At 39.5% G+C, this 17,485-nt stretch overlaps 1 protein-coding gene across 3 annotated transcripts in view; it reads right to left on the bottom strand.

Annotated features, from left to right (window-relative positions):
* ANKRD28 (ankyrin repeat domain 28) overlaps positions 1-17,485 on the bottom strand; it is a 201,499-nt gene that overhangs the window by 69,556 nt on the left and 114,458 nt on the right. For all 3 annotated transcript variants that reach the window (XM_024209574.2, XM_024209575.2, XM_024209573.2), the window contains one exon: positions 4,326-4,396. In XM_024209574.2, the coding sequence (XP_024065342.1) occupies positions 4,326-4,396 (71 nt within the window). The remainder of the gene's footprint in view (positions 1-4,325; positions 4,397-17,485) is intronic.

Genomic DNA, 17,485 nt, shown 5'->3' with positions numbered 1-17,485 from the left:
CCCTTTATAAAATCAAGTTTAAACTGCAATCTTTTATACCATTCCTTTTACATTCCTACAGAAAGTAAAACCAAAAACAATCTTGTTAATAACATATGCACACAATTGCACACAAAGGAAAACAGCTTGTCAATACAAATATTAAGATGTAGATGCAATACTTCATTTTTTCATTAAGTCCACAGAGTTTTCCACAATTCATTAATTGTTCTGATTGTTCCTTTAGTCAAATGAAAAAAGAGTGCAAAAATAAGGTTACCACTCTGAACTTAAAACATTCTACTAAGGCTAAATATTGCAGGCGTCTTAAATTACAGAGCAATATTCCGCATACACGTCTGGGCTGCAATACCTAGACATCGCTGTGAATCATGGGTGGAGCGGAAATAGTAACACTACATTCCATGTATTTATTCCATTAGAAGAACCTGTCAAAAGTTATCCTAAACTATATATTTAATTTCTTCTCCTCTCAATAAACAAAAAATGTAAGAGCAACCTAGAAAATACTTGAAATAGCGAAATGGATATGGACCCAAAATGTATTTAATGGTTTACTAGGAAAAAGCTGATTATATATCAAGTCTTTGGCTCCTTTGAGACTAATATCAATGAAACCACTACAAGAATCAGGAAATAAATTCTAGAAGAGCTCTGGTATTGGTTGGGCACAAACTGTCAAAGGAAACGCTAATTTTACTGTAAAAAATTGCTCTGGTCTTAGCGTACAGTTAGTATGTGTATGTGCAGTGATGTATTTTCAAATTAAATGAATCTGCTTAATTTTGTGGGGGGGGGGGGGGGGAGGGGGGGGGAGAGAAACACACCAGCACACAAAAGGAGTGCAAATTGAGATTCTGAAGACTAAAAGTCTAAGCTGAAATATGTTCAAGAAAAAAAAAGTTTGAAAACAAAGTCACCAAATATATTCAAGAAGTGACCAGATGTTCTTGTTTAATTGGGTCTGCCCTCATTTGGGGGGATAGTCCTGCTGGATTATACCAAAACCAGGATTTAATCATAGAGCTTCCTTAGCTACTGTACACAAGAGCTTGAACAACTACACTCCGCCCCAGAAACCAGTCAGTAACCAGCTCAAGAGGGAGCATCTCTGTGCTACTCCCAGCTGCAGGGTGTGCTAGTATGTGTTCCCATCCATCTATTTATAAGGTCTTCCATCATCCTACTATTTAAGTGCCTCCCAAATATGTAAAAGTAGAAACAACACTAACAAGTTCTCTTTCTTCCATTCCAATCTCTAGGATAAATAAATTTGATTAGTGTATAAGATTTGTTTCGCTGGATGTTGTGCGTGTGTAGAAACTCTAGGGAAAACTAAGAATAAATAAATTTTGCATTTAGAAGTAATTAGTTCTGTGGTCACTTATCTCTTGCAGGAGTAAATTCCATAGTTTAGATCCAGTCACTGTGTCTTCCACACACCCTCCCAGAGTTGGCTGACAGATTCATTGTTTTGATACAATGTTGTTGTTATAGGTGGTCATGGTCACAGAGGGAGAGCGCTTTCTCAGGTAGCTAAGACAAGCCCATGGAAGGCTTTGAATATCAGGACAGAGGACTTAAGTTGGACTATATTCAATGGGGAGCCACTACAAAGAAATGAGCGACAGGTGACCTGTGTTGCTATAGAAACAGACTGCTTTACAGTGTATTAGCTGAAGCTTTTGCATATCTAAGGCACGCGGGGGTTGGGTCAAAATGAAGTCCTGCTGGAGTCCAGTTCCTTGTGGGGAGAAAGAAGTGGGGGAGGTAGTTGTAGAAGTTAAAAAGGTCCTGTGGGGCAGACCTCTGGCTTGGTCCATTGTGTGGGAGAGAAGTGGTACCCTTTGAAGGTTGGGGAAGGATAGGTCCCAATCTCCAGATTTATATATAATTCTGCCATAATAGAAGCAGTTCACTGCAAGTTCTTATATGCTACGGTTATGTTAATGCTATGCTAATGTGATTTACAGTTTTCATTTTATTATACTCACAGTCCTAGAAGCAAGGCAAGACTTATACAAATGAAAAAATAATATTCTTATTTTAGGAATGATAACTGAGCAGAGGAAACTTTTTAAAAGTAAAAATGTTCCATAGATCCAAAAAATCATTAGCCAAATTGTGACAGATCCTAGTGAGGGTATTCACAGATGAGGAGGAAAGGAAGGAGAAAGCACGCAAAGAGCATCCCATCCCCCACACAAGGGGCAGAAACAACTATACAGTAACTCCTCACTTAAAGTCGTCCCGCTTAACATTGTTTCGTTGCTGATCACTTAGGGAACATACTCATTTAAAGTTGTGCAATGCTCCACTCTTACGTTGTTTGGCTGCCTGCTTTCTCCCAGCGCCTCCCACACACCGGCAGACCCCGCGGATCAGCGCCTTCCCCCTTCTCCCCCCGCCTCCTGCCCGTGGCAATCAGCTGGCTTGCAGCGTTTTGGAGGCGGGGGGGAGGAGCACTCAACGCGCAGGCTCCCCTGCCTCCCGAATGCTGCAAGCCAGCTGATTGCCCTGGGCAGGAGGCGGGGGGGAGGAAAGGGGAGCCTGCGCCAGGTCCTCGCTCCTTCCCCCTCCCTCCTGCCGCCTAAACGCCGCAAGCCAGCTGATTGCCCCGGGCAGGAGGGGGGAGGAGCGAGGACTCGGTGCGCAGGCTCCCCCTCCCCCCCGCCTCCCGAACGTGGCAATCAGCTGGCTTGCGGGGTTTAGAAGGGAGGGGAGGGAGGAGGGAGGAGCCAGGATGCAGCGTGCGAAGTAAAGGGAAAGGAGGTGGGAGGGGGAAGAAGAGGCGGGTCAAGGGTGGGGGCTTGGGGGAAGGGGTGGAGTGGGCGGGCTGAGGGTTGAGCCCCCCACCCCTGGTGCTTGCAGAGTAGGGGAAACTGCCCTGGAACCTAACCCCTCTATTTACATTAATTCTTATGGGGAAATTGGATTCGCTTAACATTGTTTCACTTAAAGTCGCATTTTTCAGGAACATAACTACAATGTTAAGTGAGGAGTTACTGTAGTCCCAATGCTCAGGACAGTGCAGGGACTGCTTCTTCAGTGAGGCTCCCTCAGGGTAGCATACTGCATTACCCTAAAGGATAGTGTAGCCTATGCACCAAGCCATTCATAGAAGAATTGTGCCCAAGTTCCTTATGGGATAACAGCTCCACATTACTACTTACTTAGGCTAGTGGCTAAATGCTACTATTTGGCCCAAAAGCAAAATCTAAAATGGATGGTTTTAGATCCAAAGTCTGACGCCTGAGACTCTGCAAAACCAAAAGCATCCTCTCTCTCTCTCTAATAAAAATAAAACAATAATAGTACTGATATGACTCAGGTACAGAACTCTGCGTAGGCAGGTACAGAACTCTGCGTAGGCAGGTTCTGTGAAATTCTCCCACATGACTCTAGCAACAATGCATCTCAATCCTAACCTTCAGCATTTTTACTGAGCTAATTTTATGACTCTTCTTTTATGACACTTAATGCCCGTTTGAAACTCGGAGAGAATACAATATCTGAACAATGATATAAATGCACCTCTTAATTTTTCTTCCTACGATATTTCTATATTTAGCAACATATTGATACATGCTTCAAAAACCTTGATTTTCTATGACAAAACAAAATGCCAGATATAATTTTCTTAGCAGCTTGCTCTGCTCTATTCTGTACATTTGAATGTTTCTGATGAAACTTAAACCTACAAGCCCAAACTAAATACTTTATGTATGTTAAAACGCTTACAGCTGCTATAAGATTTTTTCAATGTTTTCAATAAAGAAACTATGGAAATGCTTGCCTATTAAAAATGAAAACAAACAAAAAACACTACAAAATTGTGCCGTATAGGTGAAAACAAACCCTATTTCGTTTCTAGTGTATTTTCCCCTTATACTGAACCACTTCGGTTATCTCACCCCAAAGGAATCATGGACTTTATGTTCTGAATTCAGAAATATTCCCTGTCATGGGAATGGCATTCATGATTTATTATTTCCATGTATAAGGATTTCTGGTTTCCTTTTGTATTAAAATAATAAAAACAAACTACCTGTACTTATTCTAGATTCTTTTAATGAAAACTTCTAAGAGCATATTATTTTTGCAATTTTTTTTCTGTATTCTACAATTGGAATTATAAAGTTATGCCCCCCCCCTTTTTTTTCTTAAATTAAAAAAAATCTGTTGCAAACGTCCTGGGCTCTCTAAGCATTTTCAGTAGTTTCATTCTATAAGAAAATTGAGTAAGAAATAATAGGTAGTCTGAGATGCTGTATTTTATTTTACATGGAACTGTTCTAAAAAATAAAAAAGTGTTTATTTCATACCTCACTACATGATGCAACAGCTCTGTGTAAGGGAGTCAACCACTTGCTGTCTTTGGCATTAACTCTAGCTCCTGTAACAACAAATAAATAAAATTAATTGACAGTGTATTCACACAAAATTTAAGTGTTCCAATAGACAAGTTACTGTACAAAGTTACTACAACATTATATGCTAAGCTAGTTAATGCAGGAGGATGCTAAGAAAAATAACACTTTTCTCTATGGGCTTTGAGTTATAGGATTCTCCCTTTGATGCACAGATGGAATTCTGAATTCCTTGTTCACTAATAGTGCAGTGTATTTAATCAGTTATCTACACTAGTGAAATCTATTTTCCCAATGGTACTTCAAAGGGCTGCTGTGGCAGGAAAAAGAGAAGCACTGGGTATCCCGGTCTTCATGCAACACAAAGCCAAGCACCCACAACACACAAAACTTAATGGTATTCTGAGAGCAGATGAGGGAAAGAAGATTCATGATCCCCCTTTCCCCTTTGTGGTTGGGCAGATTTGTCTGCTTCCCTGCTGTCAACAGATGGGGTAGTGCTCGCTGTCCCCCTTGGGAACTGGAGTGCATGAGGGAGAGAAGAGCAATATTTGATCCTTTCCACTAGGCCCACCCAGTTGGCTTCAGGACACCTTGAAGCTGCTTACTCCTGCCCTACAACTACTGGAAAGCATGCCTCTCTTCAGCAGTTGAATTGCAATGATCCTGCCTCCTCAGCCAGAGAGAATATTCCCTCCTATCAGCTGAGCAATACCCTAGAAATCCCTAAATGTGTTTTTTTGTTTGTTTGTTTTTAGGCCCATTTTGGGCTTGACCTTGGTTTTTAAGTAAAACAAAATGAGTCAAAAACTACTACAGTCAATTGGGAAATCATTCCGTCCCCCAGCAAGAGAGTTTCAATGAAATAAAGAGTTTACTTTTATCAAAGGGTCTTCACTTGTAAAATGAATTTTTTAATGAAAATTTCCATTTAACTCAACAACCATTTTTTGTCAAAAAAAAGTGTTTTGACAATATTTTTGACCAGCTTTGGAATCCAAATGTTAATGATAAATCTCTATATACTAAGATGAGCATACACCTCTTAAATTATCAAGAAAGGCAAGCCATTTATTGAGAAATTGATGTTTGGGGAAAGCATAATTGGGACACAATAATCTAGTATTACAACATTTGGCCAACTCAGGAGAAAATTACACCTTGTTGATATGTAATATCTCTTCTTTCAGCAATTTAAAGACCAACACTGCTTTCTGAAAAACCGGCATGTAAATCATGTGCCTCGTTACAAAAAATCAGCTACAGTGTGCACCATGTTCTTTTAGTGCACATGAATTTTGATTTTAAACTTGCAAATAATTAGACAGTTGGCTTAAACAAACCACTATCACAGAGAAACCTAGAAGTCAATCACTTATTAAAACAACCAACATTTCTTAAATTTAAACTTTTCTATTTATTTATAACTGCATTCATTTGCTTAATACCCCCTCCACTACTCATTAACAACTATGGAAGCTACTGAAAATACAATTCACACTATTGTCTACATGGGCTTATAAACAGTCTCTGCTGTCAGTTTCCTCCATTAAGTGAACATGAACTCCTTTGAGTAATATATTTCCTGAATGTATTTTTTAACAATGTGTTTTCCTGTTTCCTGACATAGCAATATTTCTAATTGCAAAATTGTTTTGTGCAATATGCTGTACTGCAAAAACAATATTTATACAACTGGAAGACAGTTCAGTAAAGACCAGCTAACCTAACTAATAAACTGTACTTCTGTTATGACAGAAAATCAGCAAACTAGACGACTTTAATACTAAATACTTGGTGCTCAGAGCTAAACACAACTAATCCTAGAAAATAATTCATTTGTTTTACATCATGTGCATCAAAGAATGCACAAGCATGAAAGGTCTGTAGTGGGGTAAAATGTTACCCTGCAAGGGATTTTTAATTTGTTTTATAATGGCTTCCTTCAAACAGTGATATGTGTCTGAAAAGAGAGGGGTGATATGTTGCGGGGAAGGTGGAGGAAGCGAGAGGGAACAGACACAGCTATGCAATAATCCAACCAACACTGAAGAAAACTACCCACAGTCAAACCTCTCATTCCTGAGGAAACTCAGAGAAGCTAGCAGCAAGCCAGCTACAAACTCATCTAACTGATGGCGACATTCTAGATCCAGCACAACCTAGATTCAGGCCAAGACACAGAACTGGCACTGATGAATGATCCCCTCCTATAAATGGATAGAGGACAGACATCCACTGTTAACCATGAGATACGGCTGTCTCGCCTGAGAAGTGTGGCAGGAATCCTGAATAATGTGCTAAAATGGTTTGAGTCCTTCCCGGAGGTATGCACCCAAAAAGAGTAGAAATGGAAAACTGCACTTTCACTGCTAGAACCCTCATGTGGAGTTCTACAAGGATCAATTCTCTCTCCGGTCCTCTCATGCAATCACTAGGTGAACTTGTCAGTGAACTTGTCACTGGACATGTACTCCAGTGCCAGCAATATGCAGATAACACAGCTCTATTGATCCTTCATCACACACAAACACACCACTACAATCCAGATGAGATCAACTCATGGATGACGAATAGCTGGCTGAAGCCGAAGCTCAGCAAAACAGAGGTGATGCTGGTGGTCAGAAGAAAGTATTTTGAAGAGTTTGCAACCACAGTGTAGTCTCCTTAGAGTGAAGGTTCACATCCACAATAGGTCAACTCAGTCCATAGTCTAGGAGTACTCCTTGATTCCTCACCGATGCTGAGCTGTCACATTGCAACGCCAGCAAGCAATGCCTTCTACCATCTCTGATTGGCTGGGAGACTCCATCCCATCCTGTCGGACAAAGACCTGACCTCAATTATTCATGCCTTTGCCACCTCTCAGCTGGACTACAGCAAAGAGATATACCTGAGCACGAAACCTTTAGCATTTAGGAAACTCCAACTAGTAGCTTACCTCCTCAACAACATGGGCTACCACGAGCACATCAAAACCTGTCCTCTGTGCTCTATACTCATTTGCCATAGAATTTTGAATCAAGTTCAAGGTCTCGTTCCTTAACTTCAAAGTGCTCCCATGGCCTAGGCCCTGGATACCTAAAAGATTGTCTAAAGCTGTAGGACAAAACCCCATGGTCAACAACTTTGCTCCTCTGTCACAACGGAATTCTTAATATTTAGAGTAAAGCTTGGCCATACGGGAGACAGAACCTTCTCCAGGGTGGTCCAAAACTGCAATGAACTCCCCCCAGAACCAAGGATCATCACAAACCTCACCACTTTCCGCTCCAAGTGCAAGGCTCATTTCTTTGACCATGCCTTCTCTAATATAAAACACATAGCAACAGTTATTTAAGAAATAAAAAACCCTACCAAAACAAGGCAGTCCACTGAAGTTTCTCCATCTGGGAAAGAGGAGGAGAGAACAAACACCACATGACAGATGTGAAATCTCATTGTTTAACACACTACTGAGAGGTACTCACATTCTATGGGAATAAGTGTGGTATAAAAACCTATATAGAACAGATTCATCCATTAAAATAATTGTTGAAAAGCTTGTGTAAGAGAATGGGTGGTATTTAGAAATATTTTTTTTCCCTTGAGAGGGAAAAATTTCTAACACATCTAAAGAATCAAAGTAGATCTTACGTTTGTCTATCACCCAAACACCATCAACCCAGACTAACCATCTCCATACTAGTCTATACCCAGAGCTAAAATCAAATACATCTGAGGACTCCAAATGTTGCTGGAATTGTCTTACGATAGCCTTCCCAGTAATTAACTCCCCAAAAAAGGAAGATTTGAGCCTGAGCAATAATTAGGACCATAAATTGTCTGTGTCCTACCAGGCATAAGCATACCTGTCATGCTTCCAGTTGCCCTCCAACCCCTGCCCGGGCCACCCATTGTGATTGGCAGACAATAAGATACAAGCAAGAGCCTAAAATACAGAAGAGCTACTATCCTGTTGGTAATTTTCCCCCTCCAGCAATTCCATGTGCAGTGTTCTACTGACTCTGCAAATAGCAAAAGAAAGACAGCGCAGTAAATGAACAAAGGAAAATTTAAAAAAAACTGGAAGCAAGAAAATGGAAGGAAAAATGAAAGAAGGAAAGAAATACAGATTGAAGAGAGAAGGAAAGAGATTTTAGCCCTGTCTGCACTAAGAACATGACCCTTTTCCATCAGCAGTCAAAGTAACTGGTCCATCAAACTGGAGTTGAAAAACTCTTTGCCCTTTAGCGTAAGGACGACAAAAAAAATTGAGTTACCATTGACTGGATCCTTGGATCTCAGCTTGATGCATGAGATAAGCCAGAACTCCCCTAGCTCTCAAAGAGTTCAGGTGCTTTGGAGACATGGGCTGCCCAATCTTATTCTCGAACCAACTGCCCTGGTGTCTCAGGCCATTGCCATTCCTTTCTGTCCATGCTTAGCTATAAAGCGCTGTCAGTTGGAAATGCAGTTATTTAGTCATGCAGTTTCAGACTTCAATGAAGCTACAGACTTCTGCTTCAGTTTGAAAACTGAACACTATCATTTCTACATCCTTTGACTGATTTCTCCTCATTCCCTTGGCTTCCTTGGGGTTCTGGAGTGGTTCCTCATAGAATTAGTTTTCTTTGAAGATTTTAGCCTCTACGGCCTCAGTCATGGAGGCTGATTTCAATGCATTGTGGGTCATTAGCCTCATAAGTGCTGATATTCCTTTAGCACTTGGTGCACTGACAGCTTCAATACTCTCACAGAATCATGGTCTTGGCATTTGTTCTTCTACAGTCTCTGTATTTATTATCATTAATCATTGTGGCAGCACCTACAGGCCTTATTCAGGGCCCAGGACCTCATTATGCTAGGCATTGTAAACACATGAAGAGATGATCCATACCCCCAAAAAGCTTAAAATCTAAGTATAAGACAGGAGACAATCAGCAGCTACTAAAGATGAGAGAACACACGGAGACAATTATAAATGTAGTAAGTAATGGGTACAGCACACAATTGCCTAGCTTATCTTGGAGTGCTGAATTCCTCATCTAACTCAATAACTTGATGCATTCTTAGTACCTGGGGATAGTTAATCTATGTTCTTTTCTCTTGTCTTCATTTTAGAGCTGGCTGAGTCAACACTCAGATGAAAAGTCTTTAGTGGATGTATTGGAATATTTTGTCTTTGGAAGCATTACACAAAGCTCTCTGAAGACTGGAGCACCTCAGCTCTCCTTAGGCCTCTAACTATATTTCCACATGCTGGAACCATTCTTGCCTGGAGTACTTCAGAGTTATTTGCCTCAAAGCAGGTGCCTAATCTAGCTTATAAAGTGCACCCTCGCATCGTCTCCCCCCACCTGCCACAAACACTAAATTTACTTATATCTATTAAATCATAGAATCGGAAGGGATCTCGAGAGATCATCTAGTCCAGTCCCCTGCACTCAAGGCACAATTAAGTATTATCTATACCATCCCTGACAGGTGTTTGTCCAACCTGCTCTTAAAAATCCCCAATGATGAAGATTCCACAACCTCCCTAGGCAATTTATTCCAGTGCTTAACCACTTTGACAGTTAGGAAGTTTTTTCTAATGTCCAACCTAAACCACCCTTGCTGCAATTTAAGCCCATTGCTTCTTGTCCTATCCTCAGAGGTTAAGAACAACAATTTTTCTCCCTCCTCCTTGTAACAACCTTTTATGTACTTGAAAACTGTTGTGTCCCCTCTCAGTAAGGGGAGGTTATTCTGTGTTGGGTTATACGACTTTCCTGTGTGAATACACTGATCTAACATGTTAGTGGATGTTTACTATAATGTTTGAATTCATTGTGAATTATACAGGAAGGCAATAAAATAGCTTCCCAGATAAAAATACCTAGCTACACACTAGGAAGACAATGGGGACCAGATGTTAGCTTCAAAGATCCTGTATCTTGTCTCCAACACACTATAAAACTAGCCTAGGAATTAGAGATGAAATGAAGACTGAACAGTTAGAAGACCTCTCAGAGGTTGAAAAGGGGGATAGGGTTTATTTGTGAGCAAGTGTAGGCGGACAGGCTGGCACAGAAAATGCTTTGTGGAGGAGTTGGGCCTCCCAGACCCAGGGAATAGCAAGCCTTAAAGAAGAACTAGATATGCATACAGTATGTTTTACTGGTTTTGAGATATATTTTCTCTGAAACGATTTTAAATAAATGATACTTTGCTTTAAGGAAGCTCTTTGGTCACGAATTACCACAGTCATTGCCCCATAGGGAGTAGAAATACAGGTTCTGAGCCCAAGTCAGACCTAAGGTGGTCAAGATTGAGACACAGGTGACTGCCACACAGCACCTTATGTGAGAGAGCGAAAAATACACAAGAGGTGCTGGCTTGAATCCTAGAGGAAGTGCATCAGAGAGACCAGGAGATGTTAATAGTGAATTTAACCTAATAACAATGATGTATTTTTGCTATTCTGTTTCTGCTATTCAAAGGTCACGATCTAAAGTGACTAGTCTGTCTGAATAACAATACAACTTTGATAGTTTCACAAACTCATCATTTCAGGTTTTCATAAACTTAAGGGTTAGGGTCTGTATATTCTATACCTAAAAAAGCCTGAGATCACATCAGAGGACAATAGGGATGATATATTGAGAAGAAAAAATTTAGAGGATATTTCAAACAGATATTCTACAAAAAATGTCACCCACTTGACAGCAAACCAGATTTAAGAGAAAAAATACATTTGTAAGTGCTCTTCATGTCTGAAGTGGATGCCTAACTGTCCAAAAAAGAAACAGCTAAAGAATTCCTGTTAAGTATTGCTTAAAGCATCAGGGCACTATGAAAGACAGTTTTGATGTAGTGGGGAAAAACTGCTACACTTTTTCTTTCACATGACAAAGGGAAAACTAAAAATGTAATACCAATTAGATACAGGCCAGACAGCTGTTCCTTTTAAGTAAACAATACAAAAAATGCTGTAGATACTGTGACAAAAGAATATCAAAGCCTGTTTCTCAGAAGGGGACCTAAGTATCAGATTGACTTGTATAAGGAAGAATAGATAAGATTGCCTTTTCATATAGGCAACTGCCAGCTCTCTTAAATGAAATTCTCACTGAAGCTAGTTAATAATAATTATACTACAGCTATAATACTGCATTTCATGGTACATGTTACCAAACTCATTTCTTCAACTCTGAATGCTGTGCATCATGCCTCAGTTTGCATGCTGAAGGCAAAATGCAGCACAAACCACATCCCATGATGTTTTATTAGTTACACTGACTCTAATCCTTCTTTTGTTATAGTTCTCACTGGAGATGGGCTAACTCTTCTACAAAGTGTACTTAAATAACTGGCCAGTACATTCTCTCAGCATTTACTACTACTAGTATTATTTTATTCCCTTTATCGGTAATGAACTAAGGAAGCCATCAGTATCAGCTTTACTGAACATCAATGTATTCATTTAAGCTGTTTTTATACTCGTGATAACATTTCTTCAATCTAAATACCACTTATAGAACACTAATTCTTACACAGTACAAAAAGAGTTTTCAGGCCAAAGGATTGAAGACTTTGCATGGGATGCAAGGCCCAAGCGGCCACTTTCTTAGCTTGAGCTTAAAATATGGTCCTATACTGAAGACTGACTACATAAAAATGGCACTTTTATACTGAACAGAGCTGTTCCTTATGTGCATTCAGTCATATCTATTTACTCTATTGACAATTTTATACTGCTTTTGTTCCTGTTGACACTGCAAGACTACACTCCTGTGGTGGAACGAGCTGAATTCCACCCTGGTATTCTACCCAGGGTACCCTGATCAGCAGAACTACCAATCAAGTTCCTCCCTTCAAGCAAACTTGCCCACAGTTACACCTGATAAATTCACTGAACAGGCATAATTGAGACCAGAATTTGTTTGGCCTTCAGAATCTTTGTTAAAGGCGATGCACAAACCAGAAAAGAATCTTAGCAAAGTTGAATTTACAGGACTGGTAGTTACCAAGCTGTTTTTTTTTTTTTTTTTACTCAGAAATTTAGAAAGTCTAGCACAGTTGAGAAAAATATAAACCCAACTAGACTATTTTTACAGTCATTGTTTTGAGAAGAGCCACATTTTAATACCAGTCACGTGTACATAGAGTTCTCAGAGTATGCCGCCTTCATATTAAAGGAATAGTACACTGATCTCTTTAGTCCTGGAATCTTTAATAAAATTAGTCTGCACAGCCAGTGGCCATATGTGTAATGCTTAAAGGTATGCATTAGGCTATGCTGAGACTTGGAGCCAATTGTAATGCTGGTATAACTCCATTAAGTGAGTTACACTATAGCTGAATCTGAACCCAAGTTTTTAAAAGGAAAATCACAGAACTCATAAAACTTAATTTAGGGCTGTCTGCCCAGAGAGGAACTCTAAAAAGACAATCAAGGATGAGGCAATACATTAGGAAAGTTCCACTTGCCAGTGAGTAAGTAGCCCGTGAGACAGATTTTTTTTCTGCAAAAAAGGCTAACTGTGCACACAGGGCTAATAGTTCCATTGTTCTTCCTCCTTTTCAAAATGTAGGCACAATGACTTTTCTTCAGTTATCAGGTGCCTTGGCTGACTCTCGTGACTTATTCAAGATTACTTTCAGAAGTTCTGAAATGTCCTCCCTCTGTTAGTTCTTTTTTAAATTAAAAGGATATATTTCACCCAGATCTCAGACTTGTTTATATAGCACATATAAAACGTGTCTGCTAAGGCAGAAAAATAGGTTTTCAAAAATATTACCATGAGACTTACTCAAAGCCATTCTGCAAAAACTTCAGAAACTAAAAAATGTCTGCAGATCTGGGTAACTATCTTTGCACAGTGTTTAGATTTCAGCCAAACAGATGTGTACTGTATTGCATGGTAAAATGTTTCAAAGATAACACAGTGGAACTTTAAGCTAGGGCTGTCAAGCGTCTAAAAAAAAAAAAAATTAATCGCGATTAATCGCGCTGTTAAACAATAATACAGTACCATTTATTTAAATATTTTTAGATGTTTTCTACATTTTTCAAATATATTGATTTCAATTACAATACAGAATAAAAAGTATACAGTGCTCACTTTATATTTATTTCTGATTACAAATATTTGCATAGTAAAAACAAAAGAAATAGTATTTTTCAATTCACCTAATACAAGTACTGTAGTACAATCTCTATCATGAAAGTGGAACTTACAAATGTAGAATTATGTTCAAAACAGTAACTGCATTCAAAAATAAAACAATGCACAACTTTAGAGCCTACAAGTCCACTCAGTCTTACCTCGGCCAATCGCTCAAACAAACAAGTTTAGTTACAATTTGCAGGAGATAGTGCTGCCCGGTTCTTGTTTACAATGTCACGTGAAAGTGAAAACAGGCGTTAGCATGGCACTGTTGTAGCCGGCGTCACAAGATATTTAGGTGCCAAATGCACTAAAGATTCATATGAAGCATGAAGGGACAACCACCATTCCAGAGGACATGCGTCCATGCTGATCACAAATTCTGCTCGATAACGATCCAAAGCAGAGCTTACTGATGCATGTTCATTTTCATCATCTGTCAGATGCCACCAGCAGAAGGTTGATTTTCTTTTTTAGTGGTTCAGATTCCGTAGTTTCTGCATCTGAGTGTGGCTCTTTTAAGACTTCTGAAAGCATGCTCCACACCTCGTCCCTCTCAGATTTTGGATGGCACTTCAGATTCTTAAACCTTGGGTCAAGTGCTGTAGCTATCTTTAGAAATCTCACATTGGTACCTTCTTTGCATTTTGTCAGATCTGCTGTGAAAGTGTTCTTAAAACAAACATGTGTTGGGTCATCATCCGAGACTGCTATAACATGAAATATATGGCAGATAAGGGGTAAAACAGAACAGGAGATATACAATTTTTTTAACGAGCATCATCAGCATAGAAGCATGAAGGGGCATACGAATGTTTAGCATATCTGGCATGTAAATACCTTGTAATGCCGGCTACAGAAGTGCCATGCGAATGCCTGATCTCACTTTCAGGTGACATTGTAAATAAGAAGCAGGCAGCAGTATCTCCCGTAAACGTAAACAAACTTGTTTGTCTTAGCAATTGGCTGAACAAGAAGTAGGACTTGTAGGCGCTACAGTTTTACATTGTTTTGTTTTTGAGTGTAGTTACGTAACAAAAAAAAGTACATTTTTAAGTTACACTTTCACAATAAAGAGATTGCACTACAGTACTTATATGAGGTGAATTGAAAAATACTATTTCTTTTATCATTTTTACAGTGCAAATATTTGTAATAAAAAATAATAATATAAAGTGAGCACTGTAGACTTTGTTCTGTGTTGTAATAGAAATCAATATGCTTTCCATCCAGAAAAACTCTTGTCCATGTCATAATTCTTTCCTATTGGATTACTGCAACCTCCTCCATTGTCATACACAATCCCAACTTCATCCCACCTCAGTCTATTCAACATTTAGGTGGCCCAAAGATTTGTGAATTCTTCAGGAAACTCTCTATGGACACACATTTTCCACCTCAGCAAATCTTCTCATCTCTATTTCCAAAGACCTATGAAATTTTACACTCCCTATGTATTTGACCATGTCTCTTACCTCATTGAGCCGCCTGCCCTGCAACTGACAGTAGCCTTGATGTCCCATACATCCATTTATCCCACAAGAATCTCTTTGCCTTCTTTCATGCAGGCTGCCCCCCCTTCCCCCCCAAGCTAAAATACCTTTCCCTGGGCTGGTCTGCTACCCTTCTCATTAAATCCCTTCTGAAGATTCATTTCTGTCATGCATCGAATAAATTATTTCATTGTAGGCATATTAGTTGGAGATAAATTTTAAAAACCCAAGGCAATAGAACTGACAAGACACTTGCCCACCTTCACCCAGATCATTTTGCTTGTAATGTTGAATCCCTTTGCTTTATAGTCTGTATTTTTAAACTTTAAGCTCCTAAGGGCAGGGAATGTGTCTATACAATGCCTAGCACATTCTGGGAACTATCACAATATTAATGAATTGATAAATGTTTTTTCCCTCAAACTCCAGGCAGCTAAATTCAGTCTTTTGGGAACTGAATGGATCTTGAGGTAGGGTGGAGGTAGAATATCATTTTTGTGGGAAGTCCAAATCCTGCCTAGAAGTTCTTTAGCTTCCTTTCAGGAAGGAAATAAATCTTTGCAGAAATTTAAGTTAAAAAAAAAGTTTGGTTAAGAGGAACTGAGGGAAATAGACAGCTTGGGCTAGGATAAGTTCCTATCTGAGAATCTGTCAGTGATTTTTTGTTTTTTTTCTTGAAGAGACATCTTTATCAAAGCAGAGGATTCTGTAGACTCTTGAGATGGCAGCCAGAATTTCTCAGAATGTGTAGTACTGAAGCTCACTGGGTTTGGGGGAAGCACTTTAGAAAGGAGATCATCTGTAAAATGAAGATAATGACACAGAGGCAAAGAACTTGCCCAACGTCATCCAGCAGGCTAGAAGCAGAGGTGGGAATAAAACCCAGGTATTCTGAGTCCCAGTTCAGTGCTCTACCCTCTAGGTCAGGGGTCGGCAACCTTTCAGCAGTGGTGTGCCAAGTCTTCATTTATACACTCTAATTTAAGGCTTTGCGTGCCAGTAATACATTTTAACATTTTTTAGAAGCTCCCTCTCTAAGTCTATAATATATATAACAGTAGTTTGGTTATGTAAAGTAAACAAGGTTTTCAAAATGTTTCAGAAGCTTTATTTAAAATTAAATTAAAATGCAGATCTTATCAGTTTAGTGTGATCCTTGCCCTTGCTTTTCCTTGCTGAGTTTTCCAATGTCTGGCACGTATTTGGATACTTTAAGCTGCACACAGGCTTCTGAGTGATCACTTGTTAACTGGCTCCGAGAGGGACAGAGGACAGATTTCATGTGTGAAAATACCTGTTCACACAGGTATGTGGATCCAAATGCGGAAAGCATTGCAAACGCAATTTTCTTCAAACAGTTAAATTTCACTGGCAGGGACGTCCAGCAGGTCAGAATAGAAGCCCCATGATCTCTCTTGGTAGCTTCAAGTGCGCTCCGCAGATCCACAAACTTTGATGTCCACAATTCTGAGCTTTTTAACTGAATGAGTTGCATTTCAAAATCTTCAACACCCATACACTGAAATACAGACAAATCCAAGTCGCTTTCATTGAACTTTTCAGGTTTAATTAGAAAAGAAAGCATTGGGCCAAATCGCTGGAAATCTTGAAATCTGTCAGAAAATTCTGATTCCAGTTCTTGCATGTACTTTCCAATCTCATCAACATCGACAGTGCAACATGTCGATAGCTCTTTTATGAGTTGGAAGTAGCGGAAAGTAGAAGTTTGAATATCCCTGGAAAAAACTGCTAGTTTCACAACAAATGCTTTCCAGGCTTCATAAAGATCCAAAACTGTTTGCCCTGCACCCTGGAGACAGAGGTTGAGTTTGTTTAGGTGAGCGGTGATATCAGTTACAAATATGAGCTTACACAGCCATTTGTCATCATCCAGTTCGGGGTAGTTTTGTTTTTTTTTCCCCCGACAAAAAGGCCTTGATTGCATCAAAACAGTTTACAAAGCGCACCAAAACCTTGCCACGACTTAGCCACCGAATGTTGCTGTGAAGTGGGATGTCGTTATAAGCACTGTCCATCTCTTCTAGCAGTGCTTGAAATTGTCTGAGAGTCAAAGCAGATCGAGCAACAAGGAAATTCACAATTCGCACCACTGTATTCATCACATTATTAAGCTCTGAATTAGAAATTTTAACACACAGGTTTTCTTGATGGATGATACAGTGAAATTTGACTGTCAGGTGGCCAACTTTATAAATCCCTTCTGTTTTCCGACCATGGCAGGAGCACCATCTGTTGTCACACACAATATTTTTCTGATGTCAACTCCTCGTTCTTCAAAATGGTTTACAAAACTTTCCAGTATATCTTCCCCCTTTGTTGTGCCATGCAGGGGTTTTAGGCAACAAACTTCCTCTTGGATTTCATCGGAAGCACAATATCTTGCAACAACTGCCAAACGTGGAACGTCGTTTATATCCACGCTCTCATCAACTGCAACACTAAACACTGCTGTGTCTTTCAATGCAGT

The sequence above is a fragment of the Terrapene carolina genome, unplaced genomic scaffold, assembly GCF_002925995.2.
Source record: "Terrapene carolina triunguis isolate 2854851 unplaced genomic scaffold, T_m_triunguis-2.0 Scaffold84, whole genome shotgun sequence".
NCBI classification, from domain to species: domain Eukaryota; kingdom Metazoa; phylum Chordata; order Testudines; family Emydidae; genus Terrapene; species Terrapene triunguis.
Note: the sequence above shows the minus strand (reverse complement) of the source record. Positions and strands in the feature narration are given on the sequence as shown.